General features: G+C 45.6%; 1 protein-coding gene across 1 annotated transcript; it reads right to left on the bottom strand.

Annotated features, from left to right (window-relative positions):
- Window positions 1-786: 786 nt before the first annotated feature.
- LOC115159321 (fibroblast growth factor 10-like) lies at window positions 787-19,428 on the bottom strand. Its single transcript, XM_029708906.1, has 3 exons — window positions 18,183-19,428; window positions 2,972-3,075; window positions 787-1,762 (listed from the first exon to the last, which is right to left on the bottom strand). The coding sequence occupies exons 1-3, from the start codon at window positions 18,505-18,507 to the stop codon at window positions 1,571-1,573; spliced, it is 621 nt and encodes a 206-aa protein (XP_029564766.1). The 5' UTR covers window positions 18,508-19,428; the 3' UTR covers window positions 787-1,570.
- Between the last annotated feature and the right edge of the window lie 221 nt (window positions 19,429-19,649).

The raw sequence follows: 19,649 nt of genomic DNA on the forward strand, positions 1-19,649 counted from the left end.
TAGAATACAACGTTTTTTTTATGTTGCAGTAATCCTTCTCTTCTGTTTGAAATGTTACAGTTGTTTTTGGTAAAATATCTGCAATTTTGTAAACTGCAAGATCTGTAAAGCAGAATGAAACTGTCACATTGTATTTCCTGTATGTAGTCTTCTTTGGCTGGTTATCGATTTGTGTATTTTTGTGGGCTGTAGATGTCCAATGTCCATAGCCTTACCTTATCTGTATTTCCCTTATTAAGGATTTAAGAATTTGCGAACTCCTAAGGGTCCGCTCCTTGTTTTCTCTAAAAACACTGGCTGGCATATGAATCTTGCACAGAATGTACCCCAGTTTGAGGTTTGTTTGTTTGTCTAAATTTTCCACTGTGAAACCACAAAGTCAATCCCTGAGTTATGAATGAATTTAGGAACAAGCTGTCAAATTTACTTATTGGATTTTCTGGCGTCTTGACGAGCTTCTAAACAGCTCCTTCCTTCTGCTCCAACTGCTAGGAAATCAGACTTTTTTCATACCTGTAGCCTACCTACAGTACCCAACTAATTCATGAAAGGGTTGGTAGTTGTAGTTGATATGTCAAAAAGCATACCACAGTTGCCATTCATTTGTTACTTTGACCACGTAATACTGCTGTTGATACAGGCATGTGATTTGCAACTGCTTTTGCAGCTATAGTAAAGGAACAACAAAAGCTGAGTTTAGACCTACAGTTCATAATCTGTGCTGTGTAGTGCTGTGGTATTGTGAAATAAATAGGTGTAAATCTACAAATAGACAATTATACATAGTAAAGAGAAATATATTTATTTTATTCATGTTTAAAACGATAGATTAGTATTTAAAAAGAAGAGCATAAATGATAAAAATAATGAATTTGTCCATTCCATATTTTTGGTCTTTTTGGTTTCTTTAAATATTACATAAAATAAATAATTTATTTTAAAGCAGTCAGGTAAAGGAATGGAAATACCCAATACAGTGAACTTGCATGTTAATAAGGTTTATGCTATGGTGCTAACTTGACTAAATTCTCTGCATTTGACTCACTCCATGGCCCAGCTTCTCTTCCATCACACCTAAGTCACCCAAGTGCTTCCGGTACTGTACGTGTCTGTCACAAAGCATGAGTGTCAATTTCAGTTCCTCGTATGAGTTAGTACAGCATAAATACATGTAACTGCATCCACAGACAAATACACATGGTACACTCTGTCCTTTGACCCTGTCTTCAGTGACGCTGAATCAGTGTCCCTTTTTTGTCCTCTTATTTAGTATTCAGTTTTGCCTCCAACAGTTCGCCCATTGAAAATGATTTGGCACAGCAAAATGTTTAATATTTTCTCCTGTGCCGAATCATAACTTAAAAACAAATCTGTGCCATCATCAGTCAGACTCCCGTGACAATGAGTTCAAACAGTTCCTTTACATAGTGCCTTCCTTTCAGAAAATACATATAGTCTTTGCAAATCAAAAACATTGACTGCATATGACTCCATTATGTCTTTAATGGTTCCCAGTCTTTCCTCAGTGCAGTAAAACATTCCCAGGGGAAGGAACTGTCCAATGCGGTGGCTACACCACTATGGGCAGGAAGTGGGTGGCAGTGTTTTTCCTTCGTGTTTTCTTGCCCCTCATGGGCTTGCCGTTGGCGCTCAGCCCCACGAACATGGGCTTCTTCTTGTTCCGCCACTCTGCTGAGGCATAGGTGTTGTACCTGTTCTCCTCAATCCGCTCGGTCAACCGACAGTCAACACCAAAGTCCCTCTGGTGAACAAACAAGAAAAACAAATTGTGAGTGATTCGACAACTTTGGCAGCACAGGCAATGGAACTCGGGTCTACATTTGCATCATTTATTCAGTAAGCAGAAGTTCTCATCCAGATATCCAGGTTGGTTGGCTCCAATAAGGCAAGTTAACAACAATATAAATACATTCTTGCATAATGGCAGTGGGGTTCATCAGGCTTCTAACAGACTGCTCTTGTCATTTAGTGTCCTGACTAACTAGACAAAAAAGGGATACAGTTGTGACCCCGTAAAGAATGTTCCTTTCCCAAATGCTCTTTAGCCACAGCTGTTCAAATTGAATCCAGAAGTAAACTGAATGTTCCCAAATCATATGAGAATATTTTGGAAACGCTGCCCTGGGTTCAACTCACGTTCGGCTACCTCTTTCTCATGGAAACTTGTGTGAAAATAATCTCCCACAAAATGGAATATATGAATGTAGAACCAGCTAACTATAATATAATACTTGTGTAATGAGGGACAGATATGCCACCAATGCTTTACTGAGTGATTGACAGTACCTTGGTGTGACACTTTAAAATACGTCATGGGAATTGTGTTCCCTAGCTAGAATGCTTTTTGTGTCTCATTTCATCTGATTTCACTACTAAGAGAGCCGTAGTAACAGCCTTTTACTGTTATGTTTCAGATGATGTGTGAGAGCACATGAAACAGTACCGGTAGCCCTTGAGGGCTTTTAGTAGAATGGGGGCTGTTGTATTGTGTTTCTCTGGTCTGAATAGAGCGGAGCACAAGGATGGTGTGGTATATGGGAGGATCTGTGTGTTTGGGAGAGAGGGACGGCAGGGGCGTCTCGGCTTACTTTCTCCAAGACGACAACTCTTTTGGCTGGGCCGACTTGTACTAGGGGATTATTTACGGGCAGTGGAGTGGAACTGTCCTTTAAAACAACCCCAGGCTTCTCTAAGGGCCCGGGGACAGAGGAGAGAAGAGCTCTCACACAACATCAAAGGAGCCAGCTCCTTAGGAGAGTATAGTATGGAAGAGAGTTATTTTCAACAGTAAGGTGGCAGTGTAAAAACACTACCTGGCAACTAACTAGTGAGTGTTCTGAACACTGAATCAGTCTAATGGGGAGTTTGTATACTCAGCCAAATAATTAGCTCCAGTTTTTGTAGGGATATTGTTATTCTGTGTGTGAATTTCAGTACAGGCTAAACTTACCGCGCCATAAAGCTCTCCTTTCTTGCTGATTGCCAGGTAAAAGTTACTGCTGAGCCCCTTGATGGCCACGATCCCAACATCCACTGACTTGATCTCCAGCACACCTGGAAGACACGCAGACACATTATAGGTTAGTTATACCAGGCCAATACACTGAAGTGATAGTCATTGAATAATTGAACTGCATTGAGAAAGAATGCTTGTAAAAGCTGGCAGTGTCTGTGTTTTTGACTGCATACAGTTGTTAGGCTCCACTGTTTATTTAAGCAATAAGGCATGAGGGGGTGTGGTATACGGGCAATATACCACGGCTAAGGGCTGTTCATAGGCACGACTCAACACGGCCCATAGCCGTGGTATATTGGCCATATACCACAAACCCTGAGGTGCCTTATTGCTATTATAAACTGGTCACCAACGTAATTAGAGCAGTAAAAATACATGTTGTGTCATACCCGTGGTATACATACCCGTGGTCTGATATACCACGGCTGTCAGCCAATCAGCATTCAGGACTCGAACTACCCAGTTTATAATTGCTGTTATAGCATGCAGGCCAGTTGATTAAGTAGTACAGTGAATGTAAGTGGATACAGTAAGTTGTAGTCCATGATGTTGTCAGTTACTACCATCTTTTCCGGTATGTTTACTGAACATATCTACATAAAAAGATATAATAACGGCAGGCCTTGTCTGCTGAGTAACACCGGGGGGTAGAGTCACACTGTTATCCCTGCCTGTTATCCCTAACTATGTTTTGAATAATCACAATAATCTATGCGTGATCCCCCTCAGTAAACCACTGACTGGCTGCCTGGCTGTGTGTCTCTGTGCCAGTCATGGAGAACAGACAGGCTGAGCCGCCATTTCATTCCCATGCTAACGGCCATAAGCCCTGAGTGAGAGGCGTTGGCTGGGGCTAAGCCTTGGAAAAACCATTTCTTTGCTTTTGTTTGTTTTCGGAGTGGAGCGGCACGCTGGCGAAAGCCAAAATGTCCATATCGGTTTGCAGTCTGAATGTTTCTTGAACCAATTAGTGACTTACGATGTGGTGACCAGTCTCCTTCATCCTAAAGTCAATTATACAAACCCATAAAGCTATCATGGGTTAGGGGGGATTAGCTCAGGACCAATTCTGGTAGAAGTTGGTCTTTGTAGCAAGCAGGGAGGCAGGGAGGCAGGGAGGCAGGGAGGTGGCTGGTCTGGCCCAGTGTGGAGCCTCCTAGCATGGGTCAGAGGACAGTAGATATCGCCTCACAAGGTCAGAGTAGTTAATGGTACCTGTCTACACTGACACTGACTCACCTTCACCCCCCCCCCCCCCCCCGCTGACATCTTTTATTCGTGCCATCCCTCTTTCTTACTCCTGGGACACACATTTGTAACATCCTGCTGTCCTGGTGTGATTTTATGGACCGCCTGAGACAAGGGGGGACCCCGTTTTAGGAGGGCTGTTGCAGGATTCTTTGATCAGGGGTAAGTTGCTCAGGCATTTACCCTTAAGTACTTGTTCAACTGGACATATCGTTCCTCTCCACATCTTCCCATTTGGGCTATGTGTCCTGTCCCTGTACTGGGTTACATTTTATGGTTAACAGTTTTGCGTAAGAGTATCTCACTTGGGGACTCTAGTCTACCCCTGCCATGGACTTTCCCATGTAAACCAATTTCAACTTTGAACAGTCTGCAGCTGTGGATTCTACTCAAAGGTCATGACCTCTTTTCAGACTCCCCACCCCCTAATTTTTCTTCCACAGTCGAAGACTGAAATTGTACCTTGTATGTGTAACACAGGAGGAGTGTGAAAACATATAAGCATACTTCTAAAAGTGCTAGTATAAAACTCATGACACCATAAAACTATGAATAATTCCATTGATGCAGAGTACAAAATAAAGACATTCCGGTCCCCGTACTGTGAAAACGAACTCCTAGTACATTGTCAATGCCTAAGCTAAACCATTTAGTATGAATTGGCGGTGAGGTTTTATCTGCACCTGTGAACCTGCAAAACAAGCAGTGTGGCCGCCACTCAACAGGCGGATTAGACAGGTTTCTTTATACACAGCGGGCGTGAGAGAGCCCCTTCCGTATGGGCTCTGGTTGCACACAGCTATTGAGTGTGGTGGTAAGGTTATCCGGCCTGGTCTCTGCTCCTCTGCCTTCCCTCAGGTTCATGAACAGGGAAGGGGAAGGAAGGGATGAAAGGAAGAGAAGAGAAATTGGATGACAGTCAGTGGGATTAGAGGGGAATAATCCCTGATCAAAGGGAGGGAGGGAGCGAGAGAAGGAGAGAGAGGCAATGCCAATTGATACAGGTGTATGGAGACCACTTTGAATAACTAAATTGTACGGAAATACAATACACTGCAAAGACTTGCACCTACTTTACAAACTCACACTGGCTCACAGTTAAACACACAAACACACAGGCCGTCCCGGAATACCCGTCTTTGCATTCTAAATAGGCATTTTAGGGTATGTGAAAAAATTACGTTTTATAGTACGTGGAATTTCCTAAAATGTTGTCTACTTTACATGCCAGGATGTCAGACTCATTTCGGCGTTTCATCTAGTAGAATTCACTGCACACTATTAAGGAAGAGATCCGTCTTTCCAGACACGTGTGTTTGATAACAGCTGCGAATCAGCTGAGGGGACGCGCTGCACCAAAACAAACAAAAGGCGTGAATCAACGCAATTTCGCTTTAGATTACAAATTCTCAGTAGGATGAGCTATTAGCACACAGTATGTCGTTTCAGTAAGTAGTAGGCATGCCAGATCTCAGACACAGCCACAAACACCTTCACCATCTGCACAAGAGTGAATGGTTCAAAACAAGTTTCAAGTCTGAGCTCCCCTGTAATATAAGTGACACTGCAGTATTTTAGGTAAGCTTGCAATGTCAAAATAAGATCTATCTCTGCCGTGTTGAAAGTCAGGCACCTGTTTTAGCCATTTGCTTTGGGCCGTTTGATGTGGTGCGTTAAAGCGAAACCCTTTTTTTATGACCCCCTTGCCAGTCACCAGAACCATCACCTGTACTCTGGAGTTGAAAGGCAGGGCTGTAACAAAAGGCTTAAATTGCAACAATATTCTATCTGAGGGCGGCACAGAACAGACCAGAGGCTGAAACATATTGCTCCTGGCAGCTCGGCACAGCACAGCACAGGGCGAGACCCATTTCTCTTTAGCCCCTCCGTTCACAACAGTAAAACGAGTATCCTTACTCTATCTCTCTCTTTGCTTCGTTCCTCTCTCTCTTATCCGTCGCTTATCTCTGCGCGTCCGTTTCCCTCTATCTTTCTCTCCGTTCTGGCCCCGTTCCTGTCTCCTCACTCTGGTTTCTTTTTATGCTTGGGGGGTTGTTTTTTTTTCTACCTCTGGTTGGCACATCGCCCAAAACTTGTATTTCTATTTTGTGAGGGTGAACTTTTAAGTGCAGCGAAACAGTTTTATGACCAATATTGAAAGTGTAATAACCAGAGTTTTCTTAACAAACAAGAAAAAAAGGTGCTGACATTCTGCAATCGACATTTTTCAGAAACTACGAAGACAAACACCTGTGTATATAACAGGACTGTGTTAGTTTAATATGGCAGATTAATAAAAACCAGACCCCAAGGTCCTGTAACAGTCGACTGCAGTCTTCAGTGCTAATGAAGGGTTAGTTCCAGATAAAGTATGGACAAGACTATATAAGAGTCCAAAATCTGTTTTCCGCCTCATTTCACTCTATGAAGCTGTATTTGTGCTACCTAGATTTGAGGTCCAATGTTTGCTTGCCTCACTAAAGGAATTTACTGCTGCACACAAGAAGAGGCAGTGTGTTTATGGTGTAATGAGATACCGTATGAGTGCAGGTAAAACATTTCTGAAATATCTTTCTTTAGATAAGGTGAGTCATCTGACTTCTTTCTCTTTTCAACCTCAATTGGTCGATGTGGTTTCACAGTATTTGAGTAATTTGTGTTTCTTGGGTTTCTCCTACAGTACCATTGGCAGAGGCTATGGCTGCTAATTACAGCGTTACTGGAGAGCAGACAGCCTTCTGGTGGCTCAGTTCACTTCTGCTGGCTGACTGTCCATTGGGTGGTCAAGTCAACTGCCTGGTGTGACTCCCATCGGCAGCAGCCTTGGCTTCTACCCTAGGCTCTGTAGGTGGCCTCTCTCCTCCTCTCCCTGCCCCCCACAGACCCCCTATCTCCACATAAGGCCGTGGTTTCTTGGCAGGGTGACAGAACTCCCGTTATCGCATCTTGTCAAAATGACCTCAACGCTTTCACATTTGTAGCTTCATACAGCCAGCTTTACCACTGAGCCTCCCCCACTTATATTGCTGTGTACTGTATAGAAGACTACACACTACTATAGAACATACAATGCATGCTCTGTTCTGAGAGAAATACCTTTTCTCATCAACACCAGGCATCAATTCGATGCTAAAGTTTAAGCAGCTTAGATGCCACAAGACCACCAATGTCGTCAACCCAGAGTGTGTGCATAATTGTCCTGGGAAACCTAACTTGCTGCCCCTATGACAGGCAAGTCTTTCCTATTAACCTTCCAGATTCAGGGGTGTAGAGGCAGCTCATGTCCTATTAAAGGGGGGCTGGGGTAGTGGCAGGAGGGGTTGGGGCTGGGGGGATGGGCCAGAGGGGTTGGGGTAGTGGCAGGAGGGGGGGGGGCTGGGAGGAGGGGTAGGGGCTGGAGGGGTTGGGGTTGTGGCAGGAGGGTTTGGGGTAGTGACAGGAGGGGTTGGGGCTGGGGTAGGGGACGGAGGGTTTGGGGTAGGGCAGGAGGGTTTGGGGTAGTGGCAGGAGGGGGTGGGCTGGGGGTAGGGGCCTGAGTGGTTGGGGTAGTGGCAGAAGGGAGTGGGGTAGTGGCAGGAGGGGTTGGGGTAGGGGCCGGAGGGGGTTGGGGCTGGGGGTAGGGGCCGGAGGGGTTGGGGTAGTGGCAGGAGGAGGTGGGGTAGTGGCAGGAGGGGTTGGTCTGGGGGTAGGGGCCGGAGGGGGTTGGGGTAGTGGCAGGAGGGGTTGGGGCTGGGGGTAGGGGCCAGAGAGGTTGGGGTAGTGTCAGGAGGGGGTGGGGCATTGGCAAGAGGGGTTGGGGTTTGGGCAGGACGTGTGGGGAAGTGGCAGGAGGGGTTGGGGTAGTGGCAGGTGGGACTGGGTTAGTGGCAGAAGGAGTTGGTGCTGGTTGTAGGTGGCCGGAGGGGTTGGGGAATTGGCAGGAGGGGCTGGGTTAGTGGCAGAAGGAGGTGGTGCTGGTGGTAGGTGGCCGGAGGGGTTGGGGTAGTGGCAGGAGGAGGTGGGTTGTGGCAGGAGGGGTTGGGGTAGTGGCAGGAGGGGGTGGTCTGGTGGTAGGGGCCGGAGGGGGTTGGGGTAGTGGCAGGAAGGGTTGGGGCTGGGGGTAGGGGCCAGAGAGGTTGGGGTAGTATCAGGAGGGGGTGGGGCTTTGGCAAGAGGGGTTGGGGTTTGGGCAGGAGGTGTGGGGAAGTGGCAGGAGGGGTTGGGGTAGTGGCAGGTGGGACTGGGTTAGTGGCAGAAGGAGTTGGTGCTGGTGGTAGGTGGCAGGAGGGGCTGGGTTAGTGGCAGAAGGAGTTGGTGCTGGTGGTAGGTGGCCGGAGGGGTTGGGGTAGTGGCAGGAGGGGCTGGGTTAGTGGCAGAAGGAGTTGGTGCTGGTGGTAGGTGGCCGGAGGGGTTGGGGTAGTGGCAGAAGGAGTTGGTGCTGGTGGTAGGTGGCCGGAGGGTTTGGGGTAGTGACTGGAGGGGTTGGGGCTGGGGGTAGCGACCGGAGGGGTTGGGGTAGTGGCAGAAGGAGTTGGTGCTGGTGGTAGGTGGCCGGATGGGTTGGGGTAGTGTCAGGAGGGGGTGGGGTTTTGGCAAAAGGGGTTGGGCTTTTGACAGGAAATGTGGGGGGGTGGCAGGAGGGGTTGGGGTAGTGGCAGGAAGGTTTGGGGTAGTGGCAGAAGGGGCTGGGCCTGAGCTGGGGTAGTGGCAGGGCAAGGGTGGGGGCTGGGTTAATGGCGGTAGAGGGGCCTGGGGGACTGGAGTAGAGGCAGGTAAGGGGGGGGGGGCTGGGGTAGTGGAAGGGCAGAGCAGGGGCTGAGGTAGTGGCAGGGCAGGGCAGGGGGGGCTGAGGAACTGGGTTTGACCCTGGGCTGGCTCCTTACAGCAGTGCCTCGCACCTTTGATCTGGCCTCCACAGGCCTCTGGCTCCCAGGCTCCTGAGAGATCAGTGCAGCAGGGTCTGGGCTCCCTTGAGGGGCCAGCTTCATTAGGCTGCAGAACAACACAGCTCTCCCCCCAGCAACCCCACTCTACACCCCTCATCTCCCCTACAAACTCCCCACTGCCTCCTAAACATGGTCAGTGGTGACTCCAGATGAACTTAAGGTTAGGGAGGGCTGTAAAAGTGTTTCCCCAGTTTATCTTAGGCCCGTTTGAAGATTATATTGCTGCTCTGCTCCCATTGTATGGCCCACGACTGGATATGAGAAGGTTAGGTACGTGTAAATGTCTGCGTTTTCAATTGTAAAACCGGTTTTGCCACTTGAGGTACAACTTTCAAAGAAAATGATGATTTATTTCCACACGAGGGAGGATGTTGGGATTTTAGAGATATATACTGACAATTCAAACAATTCTATATTATATTAAAACAATGAATTCAAATGCTCTTTGCAGAAAACTTCAAAATGTGTCACTTCTAAGAGTGTTAGGTTTCTGTACAAAAACTGTCCTTCATGTTTTGTTTCCACTTCTCAACAATCCCAAGTTTGATTTGCATTACTTGAGGTTAGAGTGACTAACATCTAAAGCGAGAGATCTTCCCTCCGACAACTGGCGACAGCCTGATTGACGATCTGTCAAATTCACTATGACACAGGGGTTCACATCCGTGGAACGACTTCAGCGTTAAGGGCATAAGGAACACTAGATCCATTGAGAAACACAAACGCCAGTGTGGCGTTGTGGGAATTGTATACTTTGTGAGTAATTTAAGTATTGGGGTAGATAAAGTCGGACAATATCCCACTCCAGCCGGACAAGCCGTCAAAAGGTTTGTGCAAAAGAAAACTTGAGGATCTTTTCGCCATCCACTGTCATTGTAATTTACGACCACTCAATCATTTTTGTTTATTAGTTACTTTTCACAGATATTTTACACCACGATGGGTGTACATGGTTACTCATGTAAATTGCTAGTAACTCATCGGTGACTGGCTAAATCTGTATGATGGTGCTTTCAACTTATTCATGGCTGTAGTGTGACGGGAGCTTGTGATGGATGTGGTGTGAATGTATCCTATTGGTGCTAAATAGCGGACGGTGAGCAACATCCAATGAAAACATCGCCTGTTCACTGTCTACATCTTCACCTAGCGACAGTTAAGTTATATATTTTTGTTTCATGAGGCTGCTAAGTTGTGTTTTAGATCCACCTCCACACAGAAGTTGTACATCTAATACTTCTTATCCATCCTACTGTCAATATTTTTTTTCTTTGCCTGAAACTTGGATCCACAGCAGTCTTACACGGGAGAAACACTGTCAAGCTGTGTGTGATTTTAAACCTGGCAGCAAAACATGATTAAAAGCAAATCCAGATACTCAGAAGAAAATAATCACCTGTAATGAGCATAAATGTGTTGTTTCAAATACCTGAGCTCTGTTTTCCAGCCAACAGATAGCATTAGATTTCTCTGAGATAGAACATTCACATTAGCATGGTTTGAGATCAGCTTACCATGCCGGGTAATAGTACCACTGTGTATTATGTCATGGTGGTTTTAAGGACGTTGCAAACCAAATTAAATGCATGTTGATGTTCACGGTGGTTTCAGAAAAAATGCAGTCTTCTCAGATAATGTGATTTACCCAATGCTATTGGTTCTGCAGCATAGTACCTATGCCAGTAAATGTCAAAACGTGCCATCGGGCACTGAGTGCTTACCATATGAATGTGTGTTTACGGGTTTGATCTGGCAAGGTAATTTATAACCTTTCTTGCATTTTGCATACTGTATGAATGCGTAAACATGATGGTGTGATTCCAATTGTTCTGGACATTCTATAGACTCTTTGAGGCATGTTATGTAATGAACCCGGGGTCATTGGGATTTAAGGTCCCATGTTTTTTAAGTCCAGATGCCTTTTTACTGCTGGGGAAAGTACAATGCACTGCAGCACTCAAGCACTAGGCCTAACAAACTAATCCTCTCCAGAGCCTATCACCACAACTTTCAACATTTCCTGCTTGAAAGTGCATCATTTCCTCTGGTTGTTGTGTTGGATCTGTTGTCTTAGGTCCCTCCAGATTTTGGGCAAGATTCGAGTATGTAACACTTACTTTTTTACACTTTACTCTGTCACCATCAAACACACACACACACACACAAACACACACACGCACACGTGGCGGCACATAGGCTTCTGTCCCCTCTCATAAATGTCAGAGCAGGCACCCATGTGGATGGGGACAGTGTTGGGCCAGCGTTGGTCCAGTGTGGGAACGTGTTGCATTAGTAGCCAGTAAAGCAGTGGGGGTCTGGATATAGGATCTGTGACGGATAAGATCCAGGTCTCCTGCTCAGCCACCAGTTGCCTCAGGACAGCCCCCCTAGTGCCCCCCTAGTGCCCCCCTAGTGCCCCCCCACGTCCCTGCCTCTTGCGCACGCAATGGGTAATTAGCTAGCATTCCTGCCTGCTCCTTTAAAACGGGACGGGCTGTCCAGATGCGTCTCTGGTCCGAGCACTGGTCTCCCTGTGCTACCTTTGATGATTCCATTAAGACTCTCTCTCCTCTCTCTCTCTCCCAGACTTCCATCTGTCCCACCACACTCGGTGTGTGTGTGTGTGTATGTGTGTGTACAAACATCTTGAATGTGTTCTGATGTCTGTGGTTCTCAATGATTTGCGACTTTGACCTAATCTAGTGAATGTTTGTAACATTGCAGCACCCAAACACATGAAACATGCTCACATTTCTTTCACCTGGACAGCCTACCATTCAACTACATTGGCCTATACCATTGATGCCTTACCAGGTTAGATTTAGCAGTGCATCTTCCAAAATAGAGAAAATACCAATTCTGCGCTCTGGGCAGCAACATACTATTTCAGAGCTGAAGGTATGTTCTAAAGTTGCTCTTCTGTTGAATCATTATTCCGAATTGTGAGCCTTTGACTTTCTGGTTTGGTTTAAGGAATAAGTCAATTCCTGCACGTCTGTGAGGGTATTGAATCCGCACATAAGGTAAACATTGAAAACTCAAAACCAGTTCATCAACACAAAGATTGCCAATTTAAAATTCCAGGGAATTCTAATCCATTCTTCAGAGAAGAGAACTGCCCAATGAAGCTTTGACGTTTCCAGAGAGGTTGCTGACAGGCTGGATGGCATAGTGGCAGGACAGTATGCGGTTCACGAAGTCTGTGTTTTATTACAAAAATGTTCAGATGAGTCAATGATTGACACAACAGTAAATTGATGGGTGAATATCAGGAAGCACTGAAAGAATATGCGTAAATAATGATTTTTAAAGAATAGGGGAAAACTGTGAGTACAGAGAGCGATGCCTCAGTTCCCCCTTGTCCCCTGCGACTTTGGTCAGAGTCACCGCATAGAAAAATATGAAAACTGCTAGCTTTCCTTATTTGAACATACACATGCACGCGCACACACACAGACACACACACACACACACACACACACACACACACACACACACACACACACACACACACACACACACACACACACTCTCTCACTCACTCTCTGACTGCAGCTTGTTAGAGACAGGACAAAATGATAGTGGGGAGACAGTGGTGTTCTCCTTTAAACCAACCCTGGCACAAATGACCCTCACTTTAAGTAATGGGGTCAAAGGTTAGTCATACATCTGGACATCCATACCTCCATGTTGAACTCTAAATAGGGCAAACAAGGGGGCAGAAACAATAAGATGCTTGAGAGACAAATCTAGGCTTCCCTGGCCAACCTTCTTGTTCAAAAGGAGTTAGTTGAAGATAAGCGAATGATAAAGTCTTAAGTTTGTAAAGAACTGGCTTGCCTTCAATCATTGAGGTCCAATTTCAATATGAATCATAACTTTCACACTTTAAACAAAACCGATTTGTACAGTAGGCCTTCACAAATCTATGTGAATGCACAACCTGTTTAAACAGCTCCAACTTCCCCTGTGATAAGGGAGATACTGCTGGACACAAGTCTAACGACCCGGGGGTGTAGGGGGTGTAGGGGGTGTAGGGGTGGGTGTCCTGTGCCAGTGGTGTCTGCTTTTAATTATTCCCTGTTGGCTGAGGCTGCAGCCTCTTCCACTGATGGAGGTATTATGGGGATAATAATAATAATAATAATAATAATAATAATAATAATAATACATGCCATTTAGCAAATGCTTTTATCCAAATCAATTTACAGTCATGCACATGCACCCATTTCCATATGGGTGGTCCAGCGGAAATCAAACCCACACTCCGCCGTACTCTACCAACTGCTGTTATACTGTTACGCTACGTAACATAGACTGTTTGTACTACTTTTATCACAAGCAATGCAACAAAAAAAACAAGCACTGCAGCACCAACAAAAAAATCTATGCAACAAAAAAATAACTCCTGTGTACTAATTTATCCTGAATCTTTGAAGGCCTAGATTAAAATAATCCCTAAACACGTTGCTTCTAATTCTAAGTGTAAAAGGACAGGACGTAGCAGTCAATTAGACACATCCCGCGTATTCGCTAAACCCCTGGCCAAACAATTATTTATGAATCAGAAAAGAGAAAGCCCATGAAGATGTTAGGGTCAAATAGATTTTTTAAAGCACTGACACTAACCTTTTGTACATCTACACAATCCTCATAACTCACTTTTATTGCCTGTGTGGTTAAGATTTCCCACGAGAACCACACATGGGCACTATAACCACAGAGAGGAGGAGAACACTCGAGAGAGAGTGCCATCCATGTGGTGCAGACGGGTGCAGTTACAACATACATTTACACATTTCACATCATGGTTTCTTGCTATCCTCTCATAAACACATTATAAAGACACACACAACCACACTCTTGCTAAGAGAAACACAAACCGGTGAGAAAACACACAGCCTTGCGTTCCAACACCACCACGAGGCTCACGATGAAGCATGTAAGAGCCAAAAACTTGAATTATGGGCTGAGAAAAAGGGCAACATAAACACATAACTATTAGGAACAATAATATTTCTACAACTTCCACTCGCCCCTTTTGATTGTTCATCACCAACCAGTCATATTAGTCCATTGCCATAGGTACCACTTGTCTATAGCCTATTTCTTAGCTCTTTTGCAACGACGTGGTTCTACTGCTGAGCCATGGAACACCAGAGCCCCCATCCCCCATTTATGGTCTTGTGGAACCATAAAAGTACTAGGTTTACCTAGCCCTCCCATCCTCTATGCTACTAAGACCTCGTTTGCAGCACTTAAGAGGATTCCTGTTGTCAGAACCATTTCCTTTCACAAATCTTCTAAGAAATTATGAATCCTGCTATAGAACCAGCCAGGACAGCAGAGGATAACAAACACTATTAGGTTGGATAGTTATAGGGCCACTTTGAGTCAGTCAGAGGAGCTTAGGTTTGACTTCATTGGATATGGATCTAGAGGTATCTGTATCAAATGTTGCAATATAAAATGAAACAGCACCTTGTCCAGGGTCCTTGTCTACATCAAGGAAAGGAGTGGACCATGACATGACAGAAGAAGTGCTGATACTACTTATTCACTGTGCTTGCTGTACACCAGCATCTCCTCCAGGGCTCAAAACATCAACGATCTCCTAATGCACTAGAACTTGACAAAAACAAATGAGTTTGACTTTAGAACAGCCCATTTTGTCAGGGATTGCCTGCAATGCTAATCCAGCAGCATCAGATTAGAGCGAGGGCTAAGTAGGGTGAGAGGAGGATAGATGGCTGCTGGCCTCACCCCTCCGTGATGGACAGCCCCCATAGTCGGCAACATGATTGGAAAGAGTCGGACTCTGTGGAGCTCACAATCCAACCTGCAGTTGAACCCTAAACTGCCCTAAGTCCCCTCCATCAAAACTGTCAGGGTCTAATGATGTTCATTAGCCGGACCCCCTTCTCCCCAGTATCCCCAAGTATATCACTTCAGACCACAGTCCACTGTGGATGAATTCAGTCGTCTATTAGAGAGTGCTTTTTTCGATTCCAGTTTCTTTCATTGATAAGCAAAGTGAAGGGAGAGGAAAGGGAGACTGGGGTCCAGATGCCAAATCAGAGAAAATCACTAAGAGAAAAAAAAAACCCAGTCTGTTATAAACTGTTTCTTATTGGTCAGTGACATTCTAGATTAGAACAGAAAATAAATTGGACATGTTGAATAATTCAGTATGAAAATAAGCAGTTTGTTTGCTTGGTTCACACATGCAGTGCCTTAATACTATAATACTCTAATACTGGAGAGTAACGTGCAGAAAAACAGTGTGACACTGTAATACTGAGCAGATGGATTCTGAAAGGGAATCACACAATATGGGCTGGATTGGGTTTCAAACAGCACATAGATAGGTCTTTTGTAGAGGGCTGAGAGAGAGAAAGGGGCTGGGTAACACACCGGCCGTGCTGCAGCACAGACCTGACCAACACAGCACACAAAGAGGCTCTAAGAACACAGGTTTGTACTCCGACAGTGTAGCCTACCTACCTACGTATTTCTACAATGGTTATCATATCATTCTTCAAAAAGCTATGTTATCAGACTTCATTTGATTTAATTAGAAGATCTTTCATTCATTCGCCTTCTGACTCCACCGTACGTAAACATCTAGCCTCTGTACATGGGCATATCAAAGCTGCTGAGGCTAAAGACCCTAACAGGCTACAATTCTGTGGGCAGTGGAGGCCTGGCCAGGCAATGCCTACTGGTCATACACTATGTAATTAGAGACAAATTCACCATATTCTGCCACGCATCAGTCTACAATGACATCTGAATTTACAGACAGACACACCTTCTCAATGTCTGCCTTGCCTCACAAAGTATGACACATTTTCACGCATGCTGGAGACAATCCAAGTGAACATATTTCAGAACAGCACGAAACTGGAGCTAATGAAGTGAAGGTGTTCCCACACACAACAGTCTCTGCCCTGATGAGGAAGGTCTGCTAATATTTGGTTAATTTTAACCCGAAAATGAATTCCATGATGTTGCAGGATACTACCAGACTAAGAGGAGTTGACAGGCTAGATGAACATGTACTCAGCACCATTTTATTGCACATTTTTCAGCTGTCCCAGGGTTTATGACTGGACAAACTGCTGGGCAAGGACAAAAACAATCGCTACTACAGCATCTCCCCCTTCACCACCAACAAATAGAAGTAACATTACCCAGCAGCTCTCTATCTTTCTGCGGCTCTGAGATATTTTAACTAGTCAACAAGTCTCCCTTTCTAGGACCAAACCAGGAGACCTGAAATACCAGTCTGAAGTCTCACCTGTAGTTTCTGCAGTTTCCAAATACATAAACTAAGAGGTGTTTATCATCTTATCTTATGCCACATCTTTGACTTTTCACCGCAAGGTTTCAAGTCAGAGAGACGGAGAACATTACTGCAACCTGGTGGGCATTTTCCTTTTGGATTCATAGAAAATGTTTTGTGTTTAAAAGTGGCACGTGTCCAAACTGTTTTGATCGATTCAGATGTATCACCCCTTGGTAGTTCTCTCACCTTGCCTCCAACAGACCCAGGTCCTCTGCTTCCCCCCAGACATTCGTTCCTAGCCCTGTCTAGCTACACTTCAGATGGGACAGTATTTGGGCAGCATGGGATCTGAATTCCCCAAGAAGTGCTCTGTCCATCTGGTTTCAGAATTATTACCAGGCAGGCTTGTGCCTAAGGTCATTGTGGGAGCTAATGACAACCGCATTATATTCACATGTGGTGGGTTATTGGCGGGAACCACTCACATGCAGCATGCATTGGACACTCACCACAAAACACTACGCACTTCTCTTTTTTTTCTTTCTCTTTCTAACTGCCATCTTTCCATAAACAAGCAATGTGCCCCTACAGCAGTGGATTTCAAAAAAATCTATGTGTTACATTTCTGTCAAAATGTTTTGTAGCATTAAGGGTCATTTTAGGGTAGATCAAGCCTAGGTGTTATAGTCGCGACCTGATCTCAAACCTTGAACTTTTGGTGGTTATTGACACGTCCGCTTCTGATGGTTAAACTCTGAGTGTGCTGAAGGCGAGAGGAAGCTCTGCTAATTGAAATTCCTTCAGCCATGTCTTGCAGAGCCTCCGCGTCTGAGTGGCACTGTCTGAGAAGAGAAGCCTCGCACACATGGGCTCCACATGGCAAAGCCTTCTTTTATTAGGGCCAATGTGCGCACAGCGCACTGACGGGAAAGTGTACAACCAGCTTGGAGAGAGCGTGTGGCGGCCAGGTGCTACGAGCAATGGCAGGGGTGTCTGGGATATCGCTCGCTGCGTTGTAATCTTTACGGTACCCAGGCAGGCAATTGTAGTGATTAGAGCAGTATAACGATGAGCTGAGAGATATCATTCTAAGCAGGGGTGTGGATGGATACAAGCACTTCCATACAGATATTAATGTCAGCCCATGACAGACACAGCTACGCAACTGGAAAGTGATGATGATGAAAACCTCAAATGATGATAACACTATATATGCCACTAGTAGCACTAGTTTATTACATATAAAATTGTAATAATAAAATATAATAAGTCACCAAAGAAAGCGTATAGGGATGTGATCCCTAAGATATTTGCTCAGAGAGAAAAGGGTTATTTGGGCTATTTCTAATTGGTTCCAGTAGACGTGCTCTAAAGGAAAGTCCACTGAATTACTGAGGCATCAACCATGCTGCTTCCACTATCCAAGAACCTTCTGCTGCCCAGGCAGAGACACGAAACACAGGCTACACATTTATGCCCACTGATGCCCACCACAATACCAGGTAAGGTTCGTGTTATGTGTGGAGGCAGTGGAGCCAAATCAAAGGCAGGGAACCAGAGAGCAGTGCCATAATAATGGGGGAAAACCAAACTCTATGGGACTCACATGTGAGAGGGATGAGAAAAGAAGCAAAACTCACAAAACATAAACTGAGTGAGTGCATATGTTCTGGGGGTTACTTACTGTAGAGATCATCTTTGTTTTTGGTGCCATTGACTTTGCCATTTTTATCAATCCTGAGAAAGAACTTCTGATAGGAGTAGAGTTTCCTCTTGCGCACGTCTCCTTGGAGATGGTTATAGCTGCGCACATGCCGCCCCACAACAGTGTCTGAAGAGGCGTTGGCAGCCCTGGACAAGCGTGCCACGGAGCGAGTGGCGACCCCAGGTGCAATCGGATGACACGTGGAGGGCAGTGGACAGAGCAGCAGGACGAGCAGCACTGAGAGGATGGACAGACGAATGCAGGACCAGGCGGCGGCACCCTTAGTCACTGTCCATATGCACATTGTACTGGAGCTGGGAGGACTGGAGAAAAGCTCACAGAAAGGACCATGCTGGATGGGGAAGAGGGAGAAGGGCTGAGAGCGGGAGATGGAACCCCCGGCGGATGACGACGACAACACTGCTGCTGCTCTTTCTGCCGCTTATTCCTCCCGTGTTCCAAAGGAATGTGTCAACATACATAACTCGAAACTGGGAAACCAGCACCTCTCGCCCTCTGTCGCTCACTCTCCTCGTACAATACTAACGAGAAGCTACCTCTACCACCTCTGGAGAGGATGAGATAAGGGGAGGGTTAGAAGAGGGGACGGGGAGACCAAAAATGTTCAAAAAAATGAATAAATAAAACAAATCTCAAGATAAACACTACAGCTGTTTCTCATCAAAATGAAGAATCAAAGAATGGGGGGAAAAAAGGAATCATGTAATCCTTGCTTTTCTTCTGGTCTCTTTGGATTTTCCTCTGAAGTTACTTGTCTGTATAATGGAGCCTCTTAGCTGGAGTGTCTCTTTCTTGGTGTGCTGTGCTCCTCTATGTAGGGGAAGTGAGAATGGGAGCGCTGGGTCTGTGTGTCCTGGTCCCTCTGAGCTAGAGTAGAGTGTGAGCTGGAGCTCTCCTTCTCTTTTCTCCGTCTCTCTGAGCTGAGTCCCTTTGAGTGGAGTGGCTGCGTGCTGCTTCTCTTCTCTGAGTGCCTCTCTCTCTCTCCTGTTGGGATCCCTGTTGAAGAGTTCCTCTCCCTGTCTGTCTTGCTGCGCTGAGGTGACTGGGTCTTGTCACTCTTCTCACCTTATTTATCTGAGGCAATCCCCCCAGATGTAATCTCTTAGGATAATTGGCGGTCTATGAAAGCCAGTTGGCTTTGAAGATCTATGTGTGTGAGTTTTTTGTAATGTTGCTTAGTTGCTTGTGTGTGTCTGTGTGTGTGAGGGTGAGTGTGCGTGTGTGTCAGATAGAGTAAGGGAGAGGTTGTTTTTCTCCCCTCCTATCCCTCTCTCTCTTTCTCTCCTCTACCCCTCCCTCTCACCCTGTTCCCTCCCCTTCTGAGTCCAAGTCCTACCAGTTGCTCAGAACAGGTTTGGAGTGAATTGTGGAAATTCTCTCTCCTCAACTTCTCTCCTCTCATTTCCTATTCCCATATCCCCCTCT

The sequence above is a fragment of the Salmo trutta genome, chromosome 23 (genome assembly GCF_901001165.1).
Source record: "Salmo trutta chromosome 23, fSalTru1.1, whole genome shotgun sequence".
Taxonomy (NCBI): domain Eukaryota; kingdom Metazoa; phylum Chordata; class Actinopteri; order Salmoniformes; family Salmonidae; genus Salmo; species Salmo trutta.

What these genes read in the sequence shown, in the direction of transcription:
- LOC115159321 (XM_029708906.1), bottom strand. Translation starts at nt 18,507, where the DNA reads ATGTGCATATGGACAGTGACTAAGGGTGCCGCCGCCTGGTCCTGCATT. An exon ending in AAACAAAGATGATCTCTACA is followed by an intron (nt 3,076 to 18,182) that starts GTAAGTAACCCC and finishes CGTGTCTTCCAG; the next exon opens with GTGTGCTGGAGATCAAGTCA. An exon ending in AAGGAGAGCTTTATGGCGCG is followed by an intron (nt 1,763 to 2,971) that starts GTAAGTTTAGCC and finishes TTTGTTCACCAG; the next exon opens with AGGGACTTTGGTGTTGACTG.